Below are 26,246 nucleotides of genomic sequence, written 5' to 3'. Positions count from 1 at the left end.
AAATATGGAATGATTACTTATTATTGAAATAGAGCCAAAATAGAGTGTATAAATATATGTGATGTTTGTTTGCGCAACATTATAAATAAAAATAATGAATGAATTACTTTATAAATAATAAAAAAAAATAAAGTTAATTTTGTGTTTTCTTTTCTCAAGTGGCATCCTTTTTTCGACGACGAAAAAAGTTTTTTCATAAAGATCAAAACATTTTAGGTTGTGACCATGTTCTTTTAACTGAGAAAAAATATTTTTGACGAATGCCATAATATTTTAGATCGTGACCATTGTCTTTTAATGGAAACAAAATTCTTTTTATCAATATAATAACATTTTATATGAGGACAATTTTATTTTTTCTTAGAACCATGTTCACTGAGCCAACATGGTTGCTGGTGAAAATGTTACATGGTTGCCGCAAAAATAGCTCCTATCATATTATTTTGCTCTTCAAATATGATTGTGACAATCATGTTTCTTCTCTGCGTGTACCAAGCAAGTTGTTGTTATTGGTTAGCACCAGGGTTGGCCTGTCACAAAATGTGACTTTTGCGACATACATTTGCGACGGTATAATACGTATGTCGCAAAAGTCGTAAACCTACTGTAGAAAACCAAATTTTGAATAGAAGAAATCCTGAACATTTTTTAATTTAGTTTGACAGCATTCGCTGTGAGTTTCTCCAGAAATTTGTGAAAGTTTTCCCATGGTCAAGCCTATTTTCTTATGTGGTATCGAAATTCCCGTTGGTGAGTGTGCAAAATACCTTGGGGTTATATTGGACAGGAGACTGAACTAAAAGCTAAGAAAGGACGAGAAAATCCACGGTTACCCTGTACTCGTGCAAAAGGCAATAGGGAAAATGTGTGGACTAAAACCGAAAATTGTGAACATTCCTAAGAATTGAAACTTCTTCACACATACCATCGTCTTGGATATCATCGAATTCGCTGCCTAGCTGACGCGACTAAAGTATTTTCAGTTTGCGACTTTTGTTACTTTTTCTACATTTTCGACGCGTATGTGACGTTTACGACGTTTACAACTTTGCGACAGTCGCAAACCTAAAAAAGTTTGATACAGATAATCTCTGGTTAGCTCGGAAGGAAATACAGAATACTTGGTTGGTGACTATTTCAATTATGTATATTACCTATTTTGAGAAATGTCCGTAATTAGATAGTGAAACGATCATATACTTTTTAGTAGGCTGTTTATTTATGTATGACTTGCGATTTTTACACTTCGAGATTACTTTGTAAGTTTTGCGTTATCTGTTACTTTTAACTTTCTACGACCGGATGGAATCCATTTTCATCAGCTGTATATGTCACTCTATGTACTTTTCCATCGGGATCCGTAAATTCGTATGATCCAGTTTTTACCACAGCTTGGACTGGACCATCTTCCCCTTGAAGGTCCTTCAGCTGGCCTGTTTCGTCTTGCTTTGTGCCGTCAGATAAGGAAAATCTGAAGTACAAAAAATAAAAGAAGCCATTATTGAAAATTGAGTTGGGAAATAATAACACAAATCTACACAGAAAAAAGTGTCTCGTAAATTTAAGAAGATTTTTACAATAATTTATTACAAGAATTTTCCAGAATTCTAGTTCATTTTTCGTATCTTCAACGAAAATTAACTACTCGAAAGGAAATTTTACAAATTCTAAGTAGCAACCGTTTAGTTCATGGCCTACAAAATACGATGGAAATTTCCTTAAAAAAATTTCTTAACTGGTAGTTAAAAATTCATTTGTCATGCTATAAAACTACTTGTGAAATGTAAATTACTTTCTAAATAATAAGTGCAATTTACTAAAAGATTTTTTTGTTTGAGAAAATATTTTTTTACGAAAAATGAACTTGAAAGTGGATAGCAATTTCTTACTGACAATTCCTATAGCTAATAATTATTGGTAGAAATTTACCCAATGAAATATCTTTAGTTCACATGTAATTAAATTTATAGACATTTTCGTCAAAAATGGTAGATAGCATTTCATGAAAATTTTGCAAATTTAAGTTAAACGTTTCATCGTTCATAAACTGGTGTGCCTTTACGAATATTATTCTTAGAGTAAATTGTCGGTAGATGCGATGAACTAATGCATAGTACAGAGATCTTTATCGGCATAGTGGAATGTGATTAATGTAAAGATGATGTTATTTGAGTTTTGTTGTGTATACATGAGCGTGGGTTTGTTTTTATTTTTGTTCATTTAGTGGTTTGTGTGTGTGTGTGTTTGTTATTCGCGGATGGTTTATTTGGCTGGATGAGGTGTTGTTTTCAATAAAGGCACATGTGTTTTTGTTGTTGTATGAATGTTTTGGCTTTGCTTGGTTTTGTTTGGCATGCTTCAGTGGTATACTTGGCTTTGGCGTGGGGTGTTGCATCTTTTAAGCAGGTATGCAACAAGGGAATATAAACGAATGGAATATTTTGGATTTTTGAGGCCTATATTGGTGTTTGTTTATTAAACCTTTTAAATGAAAGTTATTAATATTTTATCGGTACTTTAGAACAAAGTTATTAAGAATATTTATGAAAATATGTTAAAATTGAAAGTGTATTGAAATTTGTATTATTCAATGTAAAAAAATAATATTTAATTCCAGATGAATTGGGAAAATTTTTGTTATATCCCAGCGTATAGTTTAGTCATAAATTGGTAAGTATTTTTTTAATATGACTTTCTTTTAAAAAGAATATTTTTTATGTATATTATTATTTGTTAATTATTTTTTTTTTTTGGAAACCAGTTTAATGTTTTTCTTTGTTGTAAAAGCAATATTTAATTTCAGAGCAACTCAAGATGGATTCGAACAAATTTAAAAAAGTTTTCTTTTAAAAATTGGCTTTCTTTCAACTAGAATATTTAAGTTTTTATGACCTTTTTATCATCAAAATTACAGGTTTTTAATACATTATTTTAGTATTTCTTTAATCAACATTTTTGGAAACCAATGTAATATTTTTAATGTAAAAAACTAATATTTAATTTCAGAATAACCCCTTAAAAATTTGGAAAATTTTTTAGTACTCCTTTGCTTGTAATTTAATAGTGAATTGGTAAGGATTCTTTAACTTTCTTTTAACCCTGTACAGTCATCCTTATATTTTGTACATTAACTTCATCCTTCGTCATTTTGACTACGGCTGATTTCAAGACGCTATAATTTTCATCGTGAGCAAAAAAGTGAACCAAACTTGAATTTATTTTCTTATTCAATTTGGTTTTAAGTAGTATAAATCAAAAATTCATAAAACGGTCGAATTAGTATAACTTAAATTTACCATTTCCCAATAGACTAAAATGCATTTTAAATCGAAAATGAAATTACGTGTCGTCATTTTGACGAATGATGACTGTCTAGGGTTATCAAGAATATTTGGTTTTTTATGCATATTATTATTTTTTTTCATTAGATTTTTTGAAAACCTATTTAATAATTTTATTTAATGTAAAAAATAAATATTTAATTTCAGAGTAACCCAAATAAATTTGGACAACTTTTTATATTTCCCCTCAGCGTACAACTTAATAGAGAATTGGTAAGTCTTATACTAAAACTTTGGCTTTCTTTCAACTAGAATATTTATTTTATTATATCCTTCACATCGATAACAACACAGTTTTATTAGTTTATTTAGAATACTTCATTATTTCTCTATTTGTTTCAGGTACAAATTTTATGAGATACGTTTTCCAAAGAAAATTTGAATTCCTTACACCATTTGATAAAATGCCCCCAAATATAGTAAGTTACAAGCTAAAATGAAGAATTAAAGATTATATTTCATTACATGGTGTTCATTTTTAACAATTTTCATTATAGTTTCCATTTTTTCCAGCAAGATATGTGAAAAAATTACCTACGATGAATAAAAAAAGGATAAGTCAAAATTTCCAAACAGCGGGTTCAAATGAACTACTCTCTGTTCCACGTGGTCATAATTTTTATTCACAAAAAACATTGTATTAAGAACTTTCATCATAAGTTGTTATAATAAAGTACTTTTGCTAAAAGAAAGTATAATTTTAATTTATGAAAATGTTCTTAATAGTAAAACGGTTTGTTGTTCCTTTAATTATTTAATTTCTCTGTACTGTGGAATGATTGATTTATTTATAGTTTAGCCGTCGACATTTTAAAGGGACTTTTAACCAATTTTTATTATCGGGTTTCCCACAAAATAAGCAAGTAAATCAAAATAATACTGACTTCTTAACTTGGTAGGGGTATATAAATCTTATGGTGTTGTAGAAATGAACTAAAATACAATGTTATAGATGAACTAAAATTTAAGAGAATTATAAACTAGACAAGTTGAAAAAAATCTTAAGGGCTAAATCATGGTCAATATTACTACAGTTTACTTCATTTTGCAATGGAAAAGGGTTCACTGTTTTTTTTAGTGTATGTAGAACCAAATAAAAAAGTTATGGAGCCACTGTGGTGCAATGTTTAGCATGCCCGCCTTGCATACACAAGGTCGTGGGTTTAATTCCGGCTTCGACCGAACACAAAAAAAGTTTTTCAGCGGTGGATTATCACACCTCAGTAATGCTGGTGACATTTCTGAGGGTCTCTAAGTGGTTTCACTGCAATGTGGAACGCCGTTCGGGCTCGGCTATAAAAAGGAAGTCCCTTGTCATTGAGCTTAACATGGAATCGGACAGTATTCAGTGATAAGAGAGAAGTTCACTATTGTGGTATCATAATGGCCTGAATAGTCTAAGCGAGTCTGGTACATCGTGCTGCCACCTATCCTAACCTAACGCAAAACCTAGAGTGCCAACACGCAAAGAAAAAAAACGTTTGGAAAACGTGTACCGCAAACGTTTTTCTTTTGTTAGAGTTTTTTGAATTTCTTCGAAAAGTATACAGTTTTATCACCAAAAAAAAATCGTTTGTTACTAAATGTTTACTTTTTTAATAAAAAAAGTTATTTTTGAACCAACAATACAGTTCATTTCGTTTATATCAAACTCTGTTCTTTTCTGACTTTAGGTTTTTAATAAGACACATTTTACAGTTCATTGTAAAAATTTAATATAGTAGAATGTAATGTTGAAAATTTTTTCGGAATCTTCCGACCATATCTGGAATATATGTAAAAAAAAAAACTTTGGTCGAAGCAGGGATCGAACCCACGACCCTTGGCATGCAAGTCGGACGTACCAACCACTGCTCCACGGTGCCCAACTAATTGTATTTTTCTGTTAAATAAACTTTGTTTAATCGGCTCGTGGGGGCGCCGCAAGCTATGCTATATAAATATAACTTATATGGGTAATTGTCTATTGATGACAATAACGGCTACATAGCTCAGTTGATAGTGTGTTGGCTTACAAATTGCATGGTCCGCGGTTCGAATCTCCGTCCAGGCGAAAGGTAAAAAAAAATTTTAAAATTTATAAAATCGTATAATTTCCTCTACATTGTTTGTATTACAGAAAAAGGTGCTAATAACCAAAAACTTCGTGGAAGTGAGAAAGATGTGAGGGAAAATGCAATTAGCCAGAAAACATTTTTTTTTTTTGAGTTAGGCTTTATGAAATTGTTTTTACATCCTGGAAAAGAATAAACGTTTATCACAAAAAGTATATACTTTTCTTCCAAATACACTTCCTTTCAACGAAAAGCAAATGAGAAACGAACTTTGTTTGTCTAAAATTTCGTTTGGGAGGAAAGAATTTTTTTTTGCGTGAACGGCTTGCATACAAAGGGACCTGGAAGCAATCCCAGTTTCCATTGAACACCTAAAACATTTTCAGTGTTGCATGTCCATAAATTTTATTTATTTATTTATGCCCTCGTAGGCAGCTCGAAAACTTCTTAGCCTAGCACAAAAAGCGCGGTATAAACAGAAAAAAGTGTTTTGGAAACGTCCATCTCTTTTATGAACACACGTTAAATTTTGTTTCGATTTGGCAACTCCTTCATATAGAAACAGGTGTTCAAAAAATCAATTTTTTTACAATGGAAAAATTAGAAATGCGTGCTGTCATTAAATCTATATATATAAAATTCAATCTATGTTTGTTTATTTGTTTGTTTGTTTGTATGTTCCGAGTTGGCTCCGAAACGGCTGAACCGATTTACTTGAAACTTTCAGAGATCGTAGGGGGCGTTCATGTGGTGAAAATAGGGAACCTCATTTTTTGACACCTGGTCGCGGAGGGGGACCTCCCCTTCGTCGGACTTTTTGAAAATTGGACCAAAGTTGACCGATTTGCTTGAAATTTTCATTGAAGATTGGGGTTGGCATCTAGACAAAGATCCGCTACTTTTTATTTCGATATTTGGTGGCGGAGGGGGAACTCCCCTTTGTTCGACTTTTTTTAAAGTACAGTGAAAAAACTAAAATTCTTTAAATTATCTGAGATTTACAGAGAACATGTGGTAAGGTTATGGAATTAATATGGGGTACCCGATGATTTCATATGTGGATGGGGAGGGGGACCTCCCCCTTGCCCTACTTTTTGAAACTTGGAACAAAATTATGCGATTTGCTTGAAATTTTCATTGAATGTTGGGGTTGGCATCTAGACAAAAATCCGCTACATAATTTTTCGATATTTGGTCGGGGAGGGGGACCACCCCTTTGCCCGATTTTTTTTTTAAATACAAACAAAACTAAACTCCCCCGACTGAAATTTTACGGAAAAAATGGGTTAAGAGTTACTTGAAATTTACAGAGGACTGTGGAGAGGTTACGATATTAATAGTTGATACCTGATTTTGTGATATTTGGACGGAGGAGAGGCCGCCCTTTTAGGCTTATAAGTTGCTTGACATATTCTGGGACGTTTACAAAAGATACGCTACATCACTTTTCGATATTTAGTCGGGGAGGAGGTCCTCCTCTAAAACTGCAAAAAACAACAATTCTTAAGTTTTCTTGAAATTTACATAGGCAGTGGGGGAAGTTTATGAACGAAGAGGCAACCTTCCTTGCCCCACACTTGAAGGAAAGTTTCAAGAATTTTCAGGGAAGGTTAGGGGTGCTATTCACTACGGTGTTTGTCGATATTGTATCGGGGAAAGTGACGTCCCTTTAAAACAATAGAGCAAAATTTAAACATCGCCGATCTACTTGAAATTTACAGGGAACGTGGGAGGAGGTGATTAAATTTATACATGATTTTTAAATTAGTATATGATTTTTCGATATCTGGTTGGGGAAGGGGTTAAATTGAAATAAACTTTGTCGATTTACTTCGATAGAATTTATAGGGACCATTGAGTAGTTGCGAAATTAATATGGGGTACGTGATAGTCCGATATCAGGTCGGAGTGGAGCGAAGGTGGGGGGAGGGTTCCCTTTTGTCCGTTTTTGTTTTTCTTAAATTGAAAATAGAGGGTTGTCCGTAAATGGGAACTCGGTACATAATTTTATGATTTTTGGACAGGCTTCTGCCAGATTTTCTTTTTAGTAAAGAACTTAAATTTACATGAAATTGGCAGCCAACGTAGAGGGTGCATCATTTTCCAACATTTTAGCAAATGTTAATGTGGTAAAATTTTTTACTATTTTTGCTTTTTCCGATTTATTGGATGGGAAACAGTAATTCTTTGTATGTTATTATAATATAGTGCTTAATTTTCAGATATATTGAGGAGAAGGATAACTTTTCTTGACAAACCACACTTAAAATTCACAAGAAAGATATTTGTATTTGTACCTATAAACGAAAAATGAAGTAGTCCGATTTGTGTAAAAGAATTCAAATCTTTTCGAATTTGTTTTCAGCGCGAAGGATATAGTTGACTAAGTTAACGCAAAATATTCCTCCAAATATGCTTCGGAAGGCGCAGCGAAGCGGGCCGGGTTACGCTATTATATATATATATATATATATATATATATATATATATATATATATATATATATATATATATATATATATATATATATATATATATATATATATATATATAAAGGGTGATTTGTTAAGAGCTTGATAACTTTTTTAAAAAAAAAACGCATAAAATTTGCAAAATCTCATCGGTTCTTTATTTGAAACGTTAGATTGGTCCATGACATTTACTTTTTGAAGATAATTTCATTTAAATGTTGACCGCGGCTGCGTCTTAGGTGGTCCATTCGGAAAGTCCAATTTTGGGCAACTTTTTCGAGCATTTCGGCCGGAATAGCCCGAATTTCTTCGGAAATGTTGTCTTCCAAAGCTGGAATAGTTGCTGGCTTATTTCTGTAGACTTTAGACTTGACGTAGCCCCACAAAAAATAGTCTAAAGGCGTCAAATCGCATGATCTTGGTGGCCAACTTACCGGTCCATTTCTTGAGATGAATTGTTCTCCGAAGTTTTCCCTCAAAATGGCCATAGAATCGCGAGCTGTGTGGCATGTAGCGCCATCTTGTTGAAACCACATGTCAACCAAGTTCAGTTCTTCCATTTTTGGCAACAAAAAGTTTGTTAGCATCGAACGATAGCGATCGCCATTCACCGTAACGTTGCGTCCAACAGCATCTTTGAAAAAATAAGGTCCAATGATTCCACCAGCGTACAAACCACACCAAACAGTGCATTTTTCGGGATGCATGGGCAGTTCTTGAACGGCTTCTCGTTGCTCTTCACTCCAAATGCGGCAATTTTGCTTATTTACGTAGCCATTCAACCAGAAATGAGCCTCATCGCTGAACAAAATTTGTCGATAAAAAAGCGGATTTTCTGCCAACTTTTCTAGGGCCCATTCACTGAAAATTCGACGTTGTGGCTCGTTAGTAAGTCTATTCATGATGAAATGTCAAAGCATACTGAGCATCTTTCTCTTTGACACCATGTCTGAAATCCCACGTGATCTGTCAAATACTAATGCATGAAAATCCTAACCTCAAAAGAATCACCCTTTATATATATATATATATATATATATATATATATATATATATATATATATATATATATATATATATATATATATATATATATATATATATATATATATATATATATATATATATATATATATATATATATATATATATATATATATATATATTTAATATTTTGTATATTTAATATAAAGTTCTTCAGCTTTGTCTTCATATATATCCATACGTGTTCAATTTGATTCATGTCTGGGCTCTGAGGAGGGTGAGGTAACACTTTTTTGGTTGTGTATAGCAAGTCTTCCTTGCTACCCACTCAATGCCAAATAGACTCCAGGCTATAGAAAACGATAAAGGCTACCATACAAAATATTAAAAAGTTGTAATATTTAGTGTTTAAGCCGATAATTATACCCACCACCCTTGCATGGTGACGGGGGTATAATAAGTTTGTCATTCGTTTTGTAACACATCGAAATATCGATTTCAGACTATATAAAGTATATATTCTTGATCAGGGAGAAATTCTAAGACGATATAACCCAGCAAAAAAAGCGTCGCCAAAAAAGTAGTGAAAATGTTCTTTTTGGATCTGGAAGTGGTGCCAAAGTGACGCAGAAGCGATGAATCTAACACGGGCTTGTCATAGGACGGATGTCCAACATTTCAACAGCCGCTGCACTGAATTTGCATCACTTCTTAAGGTGTGAGGTGAATTCAGTGTTTTGGATGGGAATTAAGAATTTTTGTGATATATTGACAAATAAATAATTTTTAAATTTTTTTATGATTTTTAATGCATTATAACGCTTGTCTGGAACGTTTGTCATCAAATATTTTCAAAAATTCGCAATTTTTCTAGAAAGGATTTAACTTTTTTTCGGCTAAATTTATATAATTTGTACAATTTATTGATTCTTAATATGTTTTTAACCTATTTGAAAATATGAAAATATAAAAGTATGAAAAAAGCGGGTTATAAAAAAAATTGACTCAAATGAACTTCCTGTGCAGTTAAAATAAAGAACATCTTTGGCAGAGCATTTTTGGAAGTTCTTTTTAAAGTTGTGTCTTGAGAAGAACTTCCAAATTTTTTTTGCTGGGTAAGCATGTCCGTCTGTCCGTTGTAATCACGCACAGTCTTCAATAATGGAGCTATCGTCCTGAAATTTGGCACAGAATCGTCTTTTGTCTGCACGCAGGCCAAGTTCGAATATGGGGTATATCGGCCCCTGTTGTATAGAAACCGTAGTTTTTATCCAATTTGCCTGAAATTGGAAATCTAGTGGTATTCTAGAACCATTGCATGTTGTGATATAGCACCCATATAGACCGAACTCCGATTTTATTTCTTGGGCTTCTGGAATCCGTGGAAATCTAGAGGTATTCTAGAACCACACACAAAAATTTTTTTTCTGATTCAATCATGAAATTAATTGATCCAATTAAGTATTAATTGAAATGTCTTCAATCACAGAAATGATAGTATCAATTAAAAAATTAATTGAAGGTCAATTAAAAAGTTAATTGATCCAATTAAAAATTAATTGATACTATTATTTTTGTGATTGATTTTTGTTTCAATTAAAAAAAATTGTTGAATCAATTAAATTTTTAATTGAATATTTTTAAAACTCAATTAAAATTTTAATTGGAAAAATTTTCGTGAAATTTTTTTGTGTGCCGAAACTGGTGAGTATCGGACCATGTTTTGGTATAGCCCCAATAAAGACCGATCTCCCGATTTTACTTCTTAGAACCCATTGTTTTTATCCAATTTGCATGAAATTGGAAATCTAGCGCTATTCTAGAGCCATAGAGAGGTATGCCGAAAATGGTGAGTATCGGTTCATGTTTTGGTATAGCCCCCATATAGACCGATTTCCCGATTTTACTTCTTGGTCTTCTAGCAGTTTTTATCCAATTTGCCGGAAATTGGAAATCTAGAGGTATTCTAGGACCATAAAGAGGTGTGCAGAAAATGGTGAGTACAGGTCCATATCCTGATATAGCCCCATATAGACCGATCTCCCGATTTTACTTGTTGGGCTTCTAGAATCCGTAGTTTTTACCTAATTTGCCGGAAATTGGAAATCTAAAGGTATTCTAAGATCATAAAGAGATGTGACGAAAATGGTGTTTATCGGACAGTGTTTTGATATAACCCCCATATAGACTGATCTCCCGTTTTTTTTCTTGGGCTTCTAGAATCCGTAGCTTTTATCTAATTTGGCAGAAATTGGAAATATAGAGGTATTTTAGGACCATAAAGAGGTGTACCGAATATATTGTATATCGTTACAGTTTTTGATATAGCCCCCTTATAAACCGGCCCTCTGATTTGGGGTCTAGATTCTGCAACTACAATTAGATGTGGTGAATATTTTGTGTACCCCTTCATGTTTTTGGCCTATTAGACTGATCTCCCGTTTTAACTCATAGGGTTTATAGAAATTGTAGATTTTATCCCATTTGCCACAAATACAAAAAAAATACTGTCATTTTAGACCCACGAAAAGTGTATACGATTTAGTACTGCTATATAGATATATATGGATATATATATATATAAATAAATATAAATATATATATATATATATATATATATATATATATATATATATATATATATATATATATATATATATATATATATATATATATATATATATATATATATATATATATATATATATATATATATATATATATATATATATATATATATATATATATATATATATATATATATATATATATATATAAAGGGTGATTCTTTTGAGGTTAGGATTTTCATGCATTAGTATTTGACAGATCACGTGGGATTTCAGACATGGTGTCAAAGAGAAAGATGGTTAGGTTAGGTTAGGTTATGTGGCAGCCCGATGTATCAGGCTCACTTAGACTATTCAGTCCATTGTGATACCACAGTGGTGAACTTCTCTCTTATCACTGAGTGCTGCCCGATTCCATGTTAAGCTCAATGACAAGGGACCTCCTTTTTATAGCCGAGTCCGAACGGCGTTCCACATTCCAGTGAAACCACTTAGAGAAGCTTTGAAACCCTCAGAAATGTCACCAGCATTACTGAGGTGGGATAATCCACCGCTGAAAAACTTTTTGGTGTTCGGTCGTAGCAGGAATCGAACCCACGACCTTGTGTATGCAAGGCGGGCATGCTAACCATTGCACCACGGTGGCTCCCAAAAAAAGAGAAGAGAAAGATGCTCAGTATGCTTTGACATTTCATCATGAATAGACTTACTAACGAGCAACGCTTGCAAATCATTGAATTTTATTACCAAAATCAGTGGCAGAAAATCCGCTTTTTTATCGACAAATTTTGTTCAGCGATGAGGCTCATTTCTGGTTGAATGGCTACGTAAATAAGCAAAATTGCCGCATTTGGAGTGAAGAGCAACCAGAAGCCGTTCAAGAACTGCCCATGCATCCCGAAAAATGCACTGTTTGGTGTGGTTTGTACGCTGGTGGAATCATTGGACCGTATTTTTTCAAAGATGCTGTTGGACGCAACGTTACGGTGAATGGCGATCGCTATCGTTCGATGCTAACAAACTTTTTGTTGCCAAAAATGGAAGAACTGAACTTGGTTGACATGTGGTTTCAACAAGATGGCGCTACATGCCACACAGCTCGCGATTCTATGGCCATTTTGAGGGAAAACTTCGGAGAACAATTCATCTCAAGAAATGGACCGGTAAGTTGGCCACCAAGATCATGCGATTTGACGCCTTTAGACTATTTTTTGTGGGGCTACGTCAAGTCTAAAGTCTACAGAAATAAGCCAGCAACTATTCCAGCTTTGGAAGACAACATTTCCGAAGAAATTCGGGCTATTCCGGCCGAAATGCTCGAAAAAGTTGCCCAAAATTGGACTTTCCGAATGGACCACCTAAGACGCAGCCGCGGTCAACATTTAAATAAAATTATCTTCAAAAAGTAAATGTCATGGACCAATCTAACATTTCAAATAAAGAACCGATGAAATTTTGCATATTTTATGCGTTTTTTTTTTTAAAGTTATCAAGCTCTTAACAAATCACCCTTTATATATATATATAGGAGTTAAAACGGGAGATCAGTCTCATAGGGGCTATGCCAAATAAATATTCAGGGAGAGAGGGTATCGTAGCCCTCGTTTTTTATACAGGAGTTTATAAATATTTATGACCCGTTATGAAAAAAGTTTCGTGTGATAATTAGGGAACAAATTTACACCGGATCGAATTAAATGAATTCCTCCGGAAGTAAAGACTGGGGATCGGTTTATATGGGGGCTATATATAATTGTGGTCCGATATAGACCACGTTTTGAGTGGTTGTTACAGCACTGAAAAAATAGTGAACCCACCAGGAAAAAATTTCGGTTAATTTTAGAAAATTTTGAATATTTTTAGAAAATTTTAACTAAACAGTATAACAAACGCTGACACACGCCGATGTTATAAAAATAAGTAAATATTATTCAACAAATTCAAGAAAATTTATTAGACATAATTAAGTTTTTTCACTTGTTAAAGAAAATTTTGTAGTTTGAAGGAAAAAATTGGAGTTCAAAATTGCAAGAATGTCTTTAGTGACATACGAAGTTCATGATGAACGCATTTGTAGTAAAATTTACAAATTTAAAGAAATATTGAACTATTTTGTAGAAGACACGAATTTAGTTAATCTTTATCCTTCATTTGTGTATATTTTTTTCCTCGGTTTTAGTTAATTTAATTAACGTACACAAAAAAATATTAGTGTAGAGGAAACTTTCTCCAAACGTAATAATTCCATGAACTAAACGAAAGTTAAATTGGCTTTAGTGAAATATAGAGTTCACTTTTTTTTGAGTGAGGGAATATGCTAATATCGCGTACCAAGTTTCAACCTGACCGTATGAAATTGACACTATAGATTTCAAATTTCAGGAAAATTGTATAAAAACTACGGTTTCTAGACGCCCAAGAAATAAAATCGTGAAGTCTGCCTTTATGGGGGCTATACGAAAACATGGACCGATAGGCACCATTTTCGGCACACATTTTGATGGTCCTAAAATACTCCTAGATTTCCAATTTCAGACAAATCGGATTGAAAACACGGTTTCTATACGCCGAAGAAGTAAAACAGGGAGATCGGTCTATATGGGGGCTATACCACCGGATGGGCTGATACACCCCATATTCGCCACACCTATTTGTGGCCCTAAAATACACCTAGATTTCATATTTCAGACAAATCCGATTGAAGATACGGTTTCTAGAAGCCCAAGAAGTAAAATCGGGAGATCGGTCTATATGGAGACTATACCAAAACATGGACCGATAAACACCATTTCGGCACACCTATTTGTGGTCTCTAATACCTCTAGATATTCAACTTCAGGCAAATCGGATAGAAAATATTTTTCTATAAGCCCAAGACCCAATATCGGGTGGTCGCTTTATATGGGGGCTATATCAAAACATGGACCCATATAGCCCATCTTCGAACTTGACCTGCTGCAATCGAAAAACGAATCTGTGCCAAATTGCAGGACGATATCCCCATTATTAAAAGCTGTACGTTGATTACAACAGACAGACAGACGGACATTGTTATATCGTCTTAGAATTTCTGCCTGATTAAGAATATATATATTTTATATAGTCGGATATCGATATTTCGATGTGTTACAAACGGAATGACAAGCTTATTATACCCCCATCACTACTCTATGGGGGTAGGTATATTCATAATTTCTTTAATTCAAAATTAGGTTTTCTACACTAGGGAGCCACCGTGGTGCAATGGTTAGCATGCCCGCCTTGCATACACAAGGTCGCGGGTTCGATTCCTACTTCGACCGAACACCAAAAAGTTTGTCAGCGGTGGATTATCCCACCTCAGTAATGCTGGTGACATTTCTGAGGGTTTCAAAGCTTCTCTAAGTGGTTTCACTGCAATGTGGAACGCCGTTCGGACTCGGCTATAAAAAGGAGGTCCCTTGTCATTGAGCGTAACATGGAATCGGGCACCACTCAGTGATAAGAGAGAAGTTCACCAATGTGGTATCACAATGGACTGAATAGTCTAAGTGAACCTGATACATTGGGCTGCCACCTAACCTAACCTAACCTACACTAGGTTTACGACTTTTTTGACATACGTATTATACCGTCGTAAACGTATGTGGCAAAAGTTACAGTTTGCGACAAGCCAAATATATCTCCTATTTTTGAACGCTGCTTAGCGTTGTAGTCATGATACAAAAAGTCAACAAATTCCAACTTGAGCTTAGTCCAAAAAAGTTTCTTCATGAAATATACCAATTTTTAAGACAAATCATATAACTATAAGGGCGAAATACGCATTCGTATTGTTGAGGAGAGGAAATCATTGGCGTTGCGACAATATTTCTTTTTCTGTGTCGACCATATATTTCTTTTATTTTATCTAAATACATACACTGAAAAAACAGTGAACCCACCAGGAAGAATAATTTCGGTTAATTTTAGAAAACCTTGAATATTTTTAGAAAATTTTAACTAAACAGTATAACAAACGCTGGCATCACGCAGGTGTCATAAAAATAAGTAAATATTTTTCGACAAATTCAAGAAAATTTATTAGACATAGTTAAGTTTTTTTACTTGTTAAAGAAAATTTTGTAGTTTGAAGGAAAAAAGTGGAGTTCAAAATTGCAAGAATGTCTTTAGTGACATACGAAGTTCATGATGAACGCATTTGTAGTAAAATTTACAAATTTAAAGAAATATTGAACTATTTTGTGGAAGACACGAATTTAGATAATCTTTATCCTTCATTTGTATATAAAGGTGATTTGTTAAGAGCTTGATAACTTTTTTTTAAAAAAAACGCATAAAATTTGCAAAATCTCATCGGTTCTTTATTTGAAACGTTAGATTGGTCCATGATTTACTTTTTGAAGATAATTTCATTTAAATGTTGACCGCGGCTGCGTCTTAGGTGGTCCATTCGGAAAGTCCAATTTTGGGCAACTTTTTCGAGCATTTCGGCCGGAATAGCCCGAATTTCTTCGGAAATGTTGTCTTCCAAAGCTGGAATAGTTGCTGGCTTATTTCTGTAGACTTTAGACTTGACGTAGCCCCACAAAAAATAGTCTAAAGGCGTCAAATCGCATGATCTTGGTGGCCAACTTACCGGTCCATTTCTTGAGATGAATTGTTCTCCGAAGTTTTCCCTCAAAATGGCCATAGAATCGCGAGCTGTGTGGCATGTAGCGCCATCTTGTTGAAACCACATGTCAACCAAGTTCAGTTCTTCCATTTTTGGCAACAAAAAGTTTGTTAGCATCGAACGATAGCGATCGCCATTCACCGTAACGTTGCGTCCAACAGCATCTTTGAAAAAATACGGTCCAATGATTCCACCAGCGTACAAACCACACCAAACAGTGCATTTTTCGGGATGCATGGGCAGTTCATGAACGGCTTCTGGTTGCTCTTCACTCCAAATGCGGCAATTTTGCTATTTACGTAGCCATTCAACCAGAAATGAGCCTCATCGCTGAACAAAATTTGTCGATAAAAAAGCGGATTTTCTGCCAACTTTTCTAGGGCCCATTCACTGAAAATTCGACGTTGTGGCAGATCGTTCGGCTTCAGTTCTTGCACGAGCTGTATTTTATACGGTTTTACACCAAGATCTTTGCGTAAAATCTTCCATGTGGTCGAATAACACAAACCCAATTGCTGCGAACGGCGACGAATCGACATTTCACGGTCTTCAGCAACACTCTCAGAAACAGACGCAATATTCTCTTCTGTACGCACTGTACGCATTCGTGTGGTTGGTTTAATGTCCAATAAAGTAAACTGAGTGCGAAACTTGGTCACAATCGCATTAATTGTTTGCTCACTTGGTCGATTATGTAGACCATAAATCGGACGTAAAGCGCGAAACACATTTCGAACCGAACACTGATTTTGGTAATAAAATTCAATGATTTGCAAGCGTTGCTCGTTAGTAAGTCTATTCATGATGAAATGTCAAAGCATACTGAGCATCTTTCTCTTTGACACCATGTCTGAAATCCCACGTGATCTGTCAAATACTAATGCATGAAAATCCTAACCTCAAAAGAATCACCCTTTAAGTTCAATATGAACTAAATCAAATGAAAAATTTGATGATTCCCAAAAATCGTAAGAATGAACTACTGTATTGTTAAAATGGACATGATATGGAGCCAATGATTTTTATACCCACCATCATAGGTGATGGGGGTTGTTTGCAGGCAGGCCAAGTTCGAAGATGGGCCAGGTTTTGATATTGGCTCCATATAAACCGACCCCCGATTTGGGGTCTTTTGCTTCTAGAAACCTATTTTATATCTGATTTGCATGAAATTGGAAATCTTGAGGTATTTTAGGAACACAAATAGATGTACCGAATCGGTCCATTTTTGGCATAGTCCTCATATAGACCGATCTTCCGATTTTACTTCTTTACGGATAGTTTCTATCCGTTTTCCTTGAAACTGGAAATCTGGAAGTATTTTAGGGCAGTTTATAGCTGTGCCGAATATGGTGCGCATCGGTCTATGGTTTGCTATAGTCCCATATAGACTAATCTCTGGATTTTACTTCTTGGTCTTCTAGAAACCGTAGTTTTTATCCAATTTACCTGAAATTTGAAATCTAGACGTTTCTAGGACCATAAATAAGTTTTCAGAAAATGGTGTACATCGATCCATGTTTTGGTATAGTCCCCATATAGACCGATCTCCCGAGTTTACTTCTTGGGCTTCTAGAAATCGTAGTTTTTGTCCAATTTGTTTGAAATTTGAAATGTAGAGGTTTTCAGGGTCATAAATAGGTGTTCCGAATATATTGTGTACCGGTACAGATTTTGATATATCCCACTTATAAATGCGCCCTACGTTTTGGGGTTTAGATTCTGTAGGTTTTTCAAAATAACCATTAGGTGTACTGAACTTAGTGTGTATCACCGATGTTTTTGGCATAAAATCCATATAGACTGACATAGGCGTATGAAGGCCTAATTGTCTAGTTATTTTGATGTCTGATTTTTTATTCATTTTTATAGAATAAAACATTAATTAAATCTATAAGTTCAGTTTATTAATTTATAGCTAGGGGCTATAGTCATTAAGCAATACAGACACTGTCGTAGCCAGTCTAGAGATATCGAAATGCAAATACTGGGTATCTTCGGTCTACATGGGACATGATAGGGATATGCCTCCATGTGCCGTTAAGACCTTAGTTGAGGAGTCACTGAAAACAAAGACAAAACTCATTATGGGATGCGATGCAAATGCACATCATAGTATTTGGGGAAGTAGAGATACTAATGCAAGGGGAGAGTCGCTAATAGAGTTTATTTTGCGTAGTAACCTGGTAGTTTGCAATAAGGGCGGTGCACCAACCTTCGTCACCAAAACCAGACAAGAGGTTTTGGACGTCAGATTGGCCTCTCCGGAACTGAATGATAAGATATCTGAGTGGCAAGTTTTGAGGGAACATAGCTTCTCAGATCATCGCTACATCAGTTTCAGATTGGATGTTCGTACTTCAAAGACTATATTTCCGCCAAATGTTAGGAAAGCTGATTGGAATAGGTATAGGGAATCGTTCAATATGATGATACCGGAAATACCAGAGACAAATATAAGCACTGTGCAAGATATCGAACACACAGTGGAGCGTATTACTAAGGCCTGCAACATCTCACTGAAAGCTACATGCCCTAGAGGGAAGCCAAGGGGGAAAACTCGACCACCAGGTGGTCTACGGAGTTATGTAATATGAGGAGATCCTGCAGGAAGCTCTTTAACAAAGCAAAGTCCACCAGAGCTCCTGAGGATTGGGACGATTACAAGAAGAATCTGAAACGATACAAGCGAGAACTGAGAAAGGCTCAGCATAACTCTTGGAATGTTTACTGCAGCAGTATTGAGAATACTTCCGAGGCTTCCAGACTACGGAAGGTACTAGCATCCACTAACTCCGCTCCATGTTTCATTAAAACATCGGAGGGCAATTGGACAACGACGGTTGGACCATGTTCTGGCGGTGCTACAGTGGCTCAGCGGTCATTTCCTATCGAGGAACTTGTATCGGAATCTAGAATAAAATGGGCGTTAAAAAGCTTTGGGTCATTCAAATCCCCCGGACCTGATGGAATTACTCCGGCGGAGTTACAAGCAGTGACTGACAGAATTATCCCTTGGTTGACGGTGATATATAAAGGATGTATAAACTTAGCATATATTCCAGAAAAGTGGAGGGAAACAAAAGTCGTTTTCATACCTAAAGCAGGAAAAGCCTCTCACTCGAGTGCGAAGGATTTCCGACCAATCAGCTTATCCTCATTCCTACTTAAGACTCTGGAGAGCAGGTCTACTGAGACCGCTTTGCTAGTCAGCTTTATCGAAAGCTCACTATCTGTCAATGAATACACAATCGTGGCGTTTCTAGACATCGAGGGGGCATTCAATAACGTCCATCCGAGCTCGATATTAAATGGACTGGCAACTTTGAATGTTGATCCAGGTATACTTAGGCTGCTAGACGAACTGCTAATGAGGAGACGTATTTGAGTCACACTAGGACAAGCAAACATGCAAAGGTATGTGAACAGAGGCACTCCCCAAGGAGGAGTTCTATCACCTTTTCTTTGGAATGTTGCTATAAACAACCTTCTGATTTCCCTAGAAAAAGAAAGGATAAAAGTGGTGGCATACGCAGACGATGTGGCCCTAGCAGTCAAGGAAAATTCCCATCCACAATCAGAGATGTTATACAAAGAGCCCTCCGGATGACTGAGAAATGGGCGAAAGAGAATGGTCTTGGAGTAAATCCTGCCAAGACAGAATTAGTCATGTACTGTAAAGATCGCAAAACTCCCAGGATTAGGCCCATTTCCTTAGGGGGTACTGAAATTCCCTTTGGTGAGTGTGCAAAATACCTTGGCGTTATTTTGGACAGGAAGCTGAATTTTAGGCTTAATATTGAAGAGAGGGCGAGAAAAGCCACGGTAGCTTTGTACTCGTGCAAAAAGGCAATAGGGGAAAAGTGGGGACTAAGACCAAAAATTGTGCATTGGCTATACACGGCAGTGGTTAGACCTATAATGCTATACGGTGTTGTAGTCTGGTGGCTGGCACTTGAGCAACCGACAGGTTTAGATAAAGTTCTGCGTATGGCGTGCTTTTGTATCTCAGGCGCATTCAGTAAGACAGGAACAGATTCCCTTAATGTATTGCTGCATCTATTGCCTTTAGACATTCTGGCCAAACAGTCAGCTGCAACAACGGCTGTGCGGTTGACGTATTTATAATGAGGAGACGTATTTGAGTCACACTAGGACAAGCAAACATGCAAAGGTATGTGAACAGAGGCACTCCCCAAGGAGGAGTTCTATCACCTTTTCTTTGGAATGTTGCTATAAACAACCTTCTGATTTCCCTAGAAAAAGAAAGGATAAAAGTGGTGGCATACGCAGACGATGTGGCCCTAGCAGTCAAGGAAAATTCCCATCCACAATCAGAGATATTATACAGAGAGCTCTCCGGATGACTGAGAAATGGGCGAAAGATAATGGTCTTGGTGTAAATCCAGCAAAGACAGAAATAGTCATGTACTGCAAAGATAGCAAAACTCCCAGGGTTAGGCCCATATCCTTAGGGGGTATTGAAAATCCCTTTGGTGAGTGTGCAAAATACCTTGGCGTTATTCTGGACAGGAAGCCGAATTTTAGGCTTAATATTGAAGAAAGGGCAAGGAAAGCCACGAAAGCTTTGTACTCGTGCAAAAAGGCAATAGGAAAAAAGTGGGAACTAAAACCGAAAATTGTGCATTGGCTATACACGGCAGTGGTTAGACCTATATCTTAATGCTATATGGCGTTGTAGTCTGGTGGCCGGCACTTGAGCAACCGACAGGTTTAGATAAAGTTCTGCGTATGGCGTGCTTGTGTATCTCAGGCGCATTCAGTAAGACAGGAACAGATTCCCTTAATGTATTGCTGCATCTATTGCCTTTAGACATTCTGGCCAAACAGTCAGCTGCAACAACGGCTGTGCGGTTGCGCGAGCTATCGCTGTGGTCGGAAAAAATGTACGGCCACAGTTCGGTTCTCAAAATAATGCCAGATGTGCCTAACGTAGTGGATTACACTCTGGCGGAACCACTTTTCGACAAAAAGTTTGAAACTCTAATTCGCAACACACGTAGTACACTGATGGCTCCAAATTAGATGGACAAGTGGGTTTCGGATTATATTCTAAAGATCGGGAACTTCGAATAGCGAAAAGATTACCTAATTATGTTTTTCAGGCTGAAATATTAGCAATAAAAGATGTGGCGAATTTGCTGAGAAGTAATGTTCCAAAAATTGTGGGCATTAATATATACTCAGACAGTCAACCCGCAATAAAATCCTTGGACTCTGTGCTCCTTTACTCGAAAACGGCCATCGACTGCCCAAATCTGGCTGAGCAGTACAATATTCGCCTAATATGGGTGCCTGGCTATGGGAACATACCGGGGAACTGTCAAGCAGATGAGTTAGCAAGGCTAGGAACTACCTTACATATTCCAGGGGAACTAGAATCTGTTGGTATGTCTCTGGCAACCTGCAAGCTCTTACTGCGTGAGAAGGCTGTCATGATGGCAAATGTTCGATGGGAGAATTGCAAGGGTTGTAACGACACCAAGCAAATATGGCCCCATTTAAACTTGAACTGCACACTAGGTTTGCTAGTGTTCTCAAGACGTCAGATATCACTCCCGACATCTGCTATAACGGGTCGGTGCCTGATAGGCGATTTGGCAAATACTATTGGCGCGAAGTATAATGACTATTGTATGAGCTGTCATGATGCGGAGGAAATGGAATCAATTAAACACCTCTTGTGTGAGTGTCCTGCATTTTGTGTAAGGCGTAAGCAAATTTTAGGGGCATATAGCTTCAGATTACTGGCGGACCTGGAAAACGTGAACTTAAGCAGTTTGTTAATGTTTTTGGAACAATCTGGTTGGTTCAACAAAAGCAAATAATAGAGAAGGTTCAGTGGTTAAAACTAGAAGTGCTGTAATAGGTACTTTTAGTTAATGTGGTATCACAATGTACTGAATAGTCTAAGTGAGCCTGAAACTTAATCGGGCTGCCACTTTAACCTAACCTAACCTATAGTCCCCCCCCACAGGTAAATTGTCCGGCTACGCTAATGTAGACTGATCTCCCGATGTAACCCCTTGGGTTTATATAAACCGTAGTTTTTTATCCGAGTTGTCCGAATTTGTAACGGATTCAGTTTTTTTCGGTGTAGATGCTACAGCATTTACTACAGCACCATGCCGTGTAAAAATGTAAAATTTCATTTCAGTAAAAAATAACGAATTCTGCACATGAATGTATTTTCTTACACTGAAAAAATAGTGAACCCACCAGGAAAGAAAGTTTTAGCTAATTTTAGAAAAATAAAAATAGATAAATTTTAACTGCTCCTGAGTCGATATAGCCATGTCCGTCTGTCCGTGAACACATTTTTGTAATCAAAGTCTAGGTCGCAGTTTTAGTCCAATCGATCAAATTTGGCACAAGTATGTATTTTGGCTCAGAATAGAACCCTATTGATTTTGGAAGAAATCGGTTCCGATTTAGATATAGCTCCCATATATATCTTTCGCCCGATATGGAGTAATACGGTCCCAGAAGCCAGAGTTTTACCCCAATTTGGTTGAAATTTTGCACTAGGAGTACAATTAGTAGTGTCAGCAAGTGTGCCAAATTTTATTGACATCGGTTCAGATTTAGATATAGCTCCCATATATATCGTTCGCCCGATTTACACTTATATGACCACAGTGGCCAATCTTTTACTCCGATTTAGTTGAAATTTTGCACAAGGAGTAGGATTAGCATTGTAGCTATGCATGTCAAATTTGGTTGAAATCGGTTCAGATTTTGATATAGCTCCCATATATAGCTTTCGCCCGATTTACACTCATATGACCACCGAGGCCCGTTTTTTGCTCCGATTTAGTTGAAATTTTGCACAGGGAGTGGAATTAGCATTGTATCTATGCTTGCCAAATTTGGTTGAAATCGGTTCAGAGTTAGATATAGCTCCCATATATATGTTTTTCTGATTTCGACAAAAATGGTCAAAATGCCAACATTTTCCTTGTAAAATCGCCACTGCTTAGTCGAAAAGTTCTAAAAATGACTCTAATTTTCCTAAACTTCTAATACATATATATCGAGCGATAAATCATAAATAAACTTTTGCGAAGTTTCCATAAAATTGCTTCAGATTTAAATATTTTCCATATTTATACCCTTCACCACTACTGTGGTACAGGGTATAATAAGTTTGTGCATTTGTATGTAACGTCAAGAAGGAGTAATCATAGACCAACTTTTTAGTATACGGATCGGCTTAGAATTAAATTCTGAGTCGATTTAGCGATGTCCGTCTGTCTGTCTGTTGATGTATTTTTGTGTGCAAAGTACAGCTCGCAGTTTTAGTCCGATTGCTTTTGAATTTGGTATAGGGTCCTGTTTCTGCTCAAAGACGATCCCTATTGATTTTGGAAAAATCGGTTCAGATTTAGATATATCTCCCATATATAGCTTTCGCCCGATTTACACTCATATGACCACAGAGGCGAATTTTTAAGTACGATTTAGTTGAAATTTTGCACAGGGAGTAGAATTAGCATTGTAGCTATGCGTGCCAAATTTGGTCGAAATCGGTTCAGATTTAGATATAGCTCCCATATATAGCTTTCGCCCGATTTACACTCATATGACCACCGAGGCCCGTTTTTTGCTCCGATTTAGTTGAAATTTTGCACAGGGAGTGGAATTAGCATTGTATCTATGCTTGCCAAATTTGGTTGAAATCGGTTCAGAGTTAGATATAGCTCCCATATATATGTTTTTCTGATTTCGACAAAAATGGTCAAAATACCAACATTTTCCTTGTTAAATCGCCACTGCTTAGTCGAAAAGTTGTAAAAATGACTCTAATTTGCCTAAACTTCTAATACATATATTATCGAGCGATAAATCATAAATAAACTTTTGCGAAGTTTCCTTAAAATTGCTTCAGATTTAAATGTTTCCCATATTTTTTTTACTAACATTGTGTTCCACTCTAGTGCATTAGCCAACTTAAATTTTGAGTCTATAAATTTTGTAAAAGTCTATCAAATTCTGTCCAAATCGAGTGATATTTAAATGTATTTATTTGGGACAAACCTTTATATATATAGCACCCAACACATTTGACGGATGTGATATGGTATCGAAAATTTAGATCTACAAAGTGGTGCAGTGTATTATATAGTCGGCCCCGCCCGACTTTAGACTTTCCTTACTTGTTTTTTCCTCTGTTTTAGTTAATTTAACTAACGCACGTAAAAAATTATTAAAGCCATGGAAACTTTCTTAAAATGTAATAATTCCATAAACTTAAATTTTTAAGTAAATTGGCTTTAGTGAAATATAGGGTTCACTGTTTTTGAGTGTAGCTCTTTCGCACTGGTTTCTTATCCGATCTTATCCATGTTTAAGTTTTTGCATTAAACAATATATCATGTTGGATAAATTGCACTTCACTTTTTTACGACATCGCAAGTTTTAAAGTTAAAGTAAATTCACTAGGTCTCACCTAAATTTGTAGTTGCCTGTTCCATCATTGTCGTTTTCTAACTCGACAATTTGGACATCTTGTTGGGGTTTACATAGAACCGATGTGAATAGAACGCTGAACACGAGAAATGCAATTATCTTCATGGCTCCTCTCTTCCTTCTTACTGTTCAAATAATAAATGCGAATTCACTCTTCCGTACAAAAAAGCTAACACGAAAAAATTCGAAGATCTATAGCTATTCAAACTTTAAGTTATTCTTTGCAGATGATGACTGACGACATCATTGGTAGCAATTCTGCTTTTATATGGCAAATGAATCGCTGATTTTTTGTAGAAGGTAAAATCAAGTTTTCGAGTTTGTGCATCATTTAATTACAAAAGCATCGTCGCCAAATTACAGAACGCTAGAAGACTTGTAACGAATTCAAATACACCCAAAGGAAATATGCACACACACTCACACATGTAAGCCACGCCAGCACAAATGTTTTCGACATTAAATTCGAAATTTGCAATCACGATAGAATAGAATCATCGTTAGGTAAGTGCAAATCGATGACATATTAATCATGCAAGCCAGCCAATACCACTGGCAAGGCTTTTGGTGTTTTTAACAAAGGGCATTGGATAGATACATTCCGAAACGTTGGGAAGTATGAACTTAACTGCACATATAAAAACGTTAATTAAAATTCGTTTTATTTTATTATGAAACTATTTTCAAGTATATCAATGTAATTACGATTTCTAAATATATTTTGAGTTGAAAACTATTAAGGGGTTACTTCCAACAAAATCAGTTTCTGAAAGTTAAAGGCATGTTACACATTTGTTAAGAAAAAATAATCTGTAACTCTCTTTCAAACATTTTCTCAAAATAAATGTTTAGCCCATAGATCTTATAATACATAGATGAGCCATGGGTGTCAAACTATGTTCCGAAGATTAAGAATAAACAAGAAAAATAAGAATACGTTTACAATCTTTTTCGTTTTCCTTTTGTAGTTTGCCAATTTTACACAAAATTAGAACGTTTATGATGCAACAGAGGATTTATAAATAAATTAATATATTAAAAGTTAATATTTGAACAAAAAATTGTGACTAAAACCCCGAAAATACGAAATTTAATTTTGAGCAGCATTGCTCTTTACGGACAACACAAAAGCAAATGCACGAAAATTAATGTTTGGGACTGACTCTTTCGAAAAAAATCAAAACGAAATGTCAGAAAATTAATTTTTGGAACTGACACATTTTTTTTAAAGAGAATAGTGGATCATCTATGTATTATAAGGTCTTTGGTTTAGCCTAGAACTCATGTTGAGAATGTTTGGAGAAAATGCTGTTCTCAATCAAAAGCAGACATTAGGTTCCTTCAACAATGGAATTAAACACATTTGCAACAATTTCAAATACAAACTAATTCGAAATTGAGACAGATCGTAATGCTAACATTGAAAACAAATATGTACACTGTCGAACATGTATACATACACCCAAAATAATCGTTTCTGTAACATGTACTTCCAATCACATTTTGCTTCAAGCAAGTAAATGTTTTGGTATTGCCCAAACATTTATATTTTTGATTTCTTCTAACATATAATATGTTTGAAAGCATATTGGTCTAAACAATATAATGCTTGAGCTGTCCAAGTTCCAAACATTTTGTATTTTTCCATCCAAACTCAATAATGTTGTCTTTCCAAAAACTATATT

At 35.5% G+C, this 26,246-nt stretch overlaps 1 protein-coding gene across 1 annotated transcript; it reads right to left on the bottom strand.

The window, feature by feature from the left end:
* Positions 1 to 1,197: 1,197 nt before the first annotated feature.
* On the bottom strand, positions 1,198 to 24,810 carry LOC142230078 (endocuticle structural glycoprotein SgAbd-5-like). Its single transcript, XM_075300706.1, has 2 exons — positions 24,542 to 24,810; positions 1,198 to 1,471 (listed from the first exon to the last, which is right to left on the bottom strand). Exons 1-2 carry the CDS (start codon positions 24,664 to 24,666, stop codon positions 1,285 to 1,287), a joined length of 312 nt encoding a protein of 103 aa, XP_075156821.1. The 5' UTR covers positions 24,667 to 24,810; the 3' UTR covers positions 1,198 to 1,284.
* Positions 24,811 to 26,246: the final 1,436 nt, after the last annotated feature.

This window comes from Haematobia irritans, chromosome 3 (assembly GCF_050003625.1).
Source record: "Haematobia irritans isolate KBUSLIRL chromosome 3, ASM5000362v1, whole genome shotgun sequence".
In the NCBI taxonomy this organism is placed as follows: domain Eukaryota; kingdom Metazoa; phylum Arthropoda; class Insecta; order Diptera; family Muscidae; genus Haematobia; species Haematobia irritans.
Note: the sequence above shows the minus strand (reverse complement) of the source record. Positions and strands in the feature narration are given on the sequence as shown.

Excerpts from the sequence above, each read along its gene's own strand:
- LOC142230078 (XM_075300706.1), bottom strand. The coding sequence starts at position 24,666 with ATGAAGATAATTGCATTTCTCGTGTTCAGCGTTCTATTCACATCGGTT. Across the intron at positions 1,472-24,541 it reads ACAGGCAACTACAAATTTAG|ATTTTCCTTATCTGACGGCA; the intron begins GTGAGACCTAGT and ends TTTGTACTTCAG.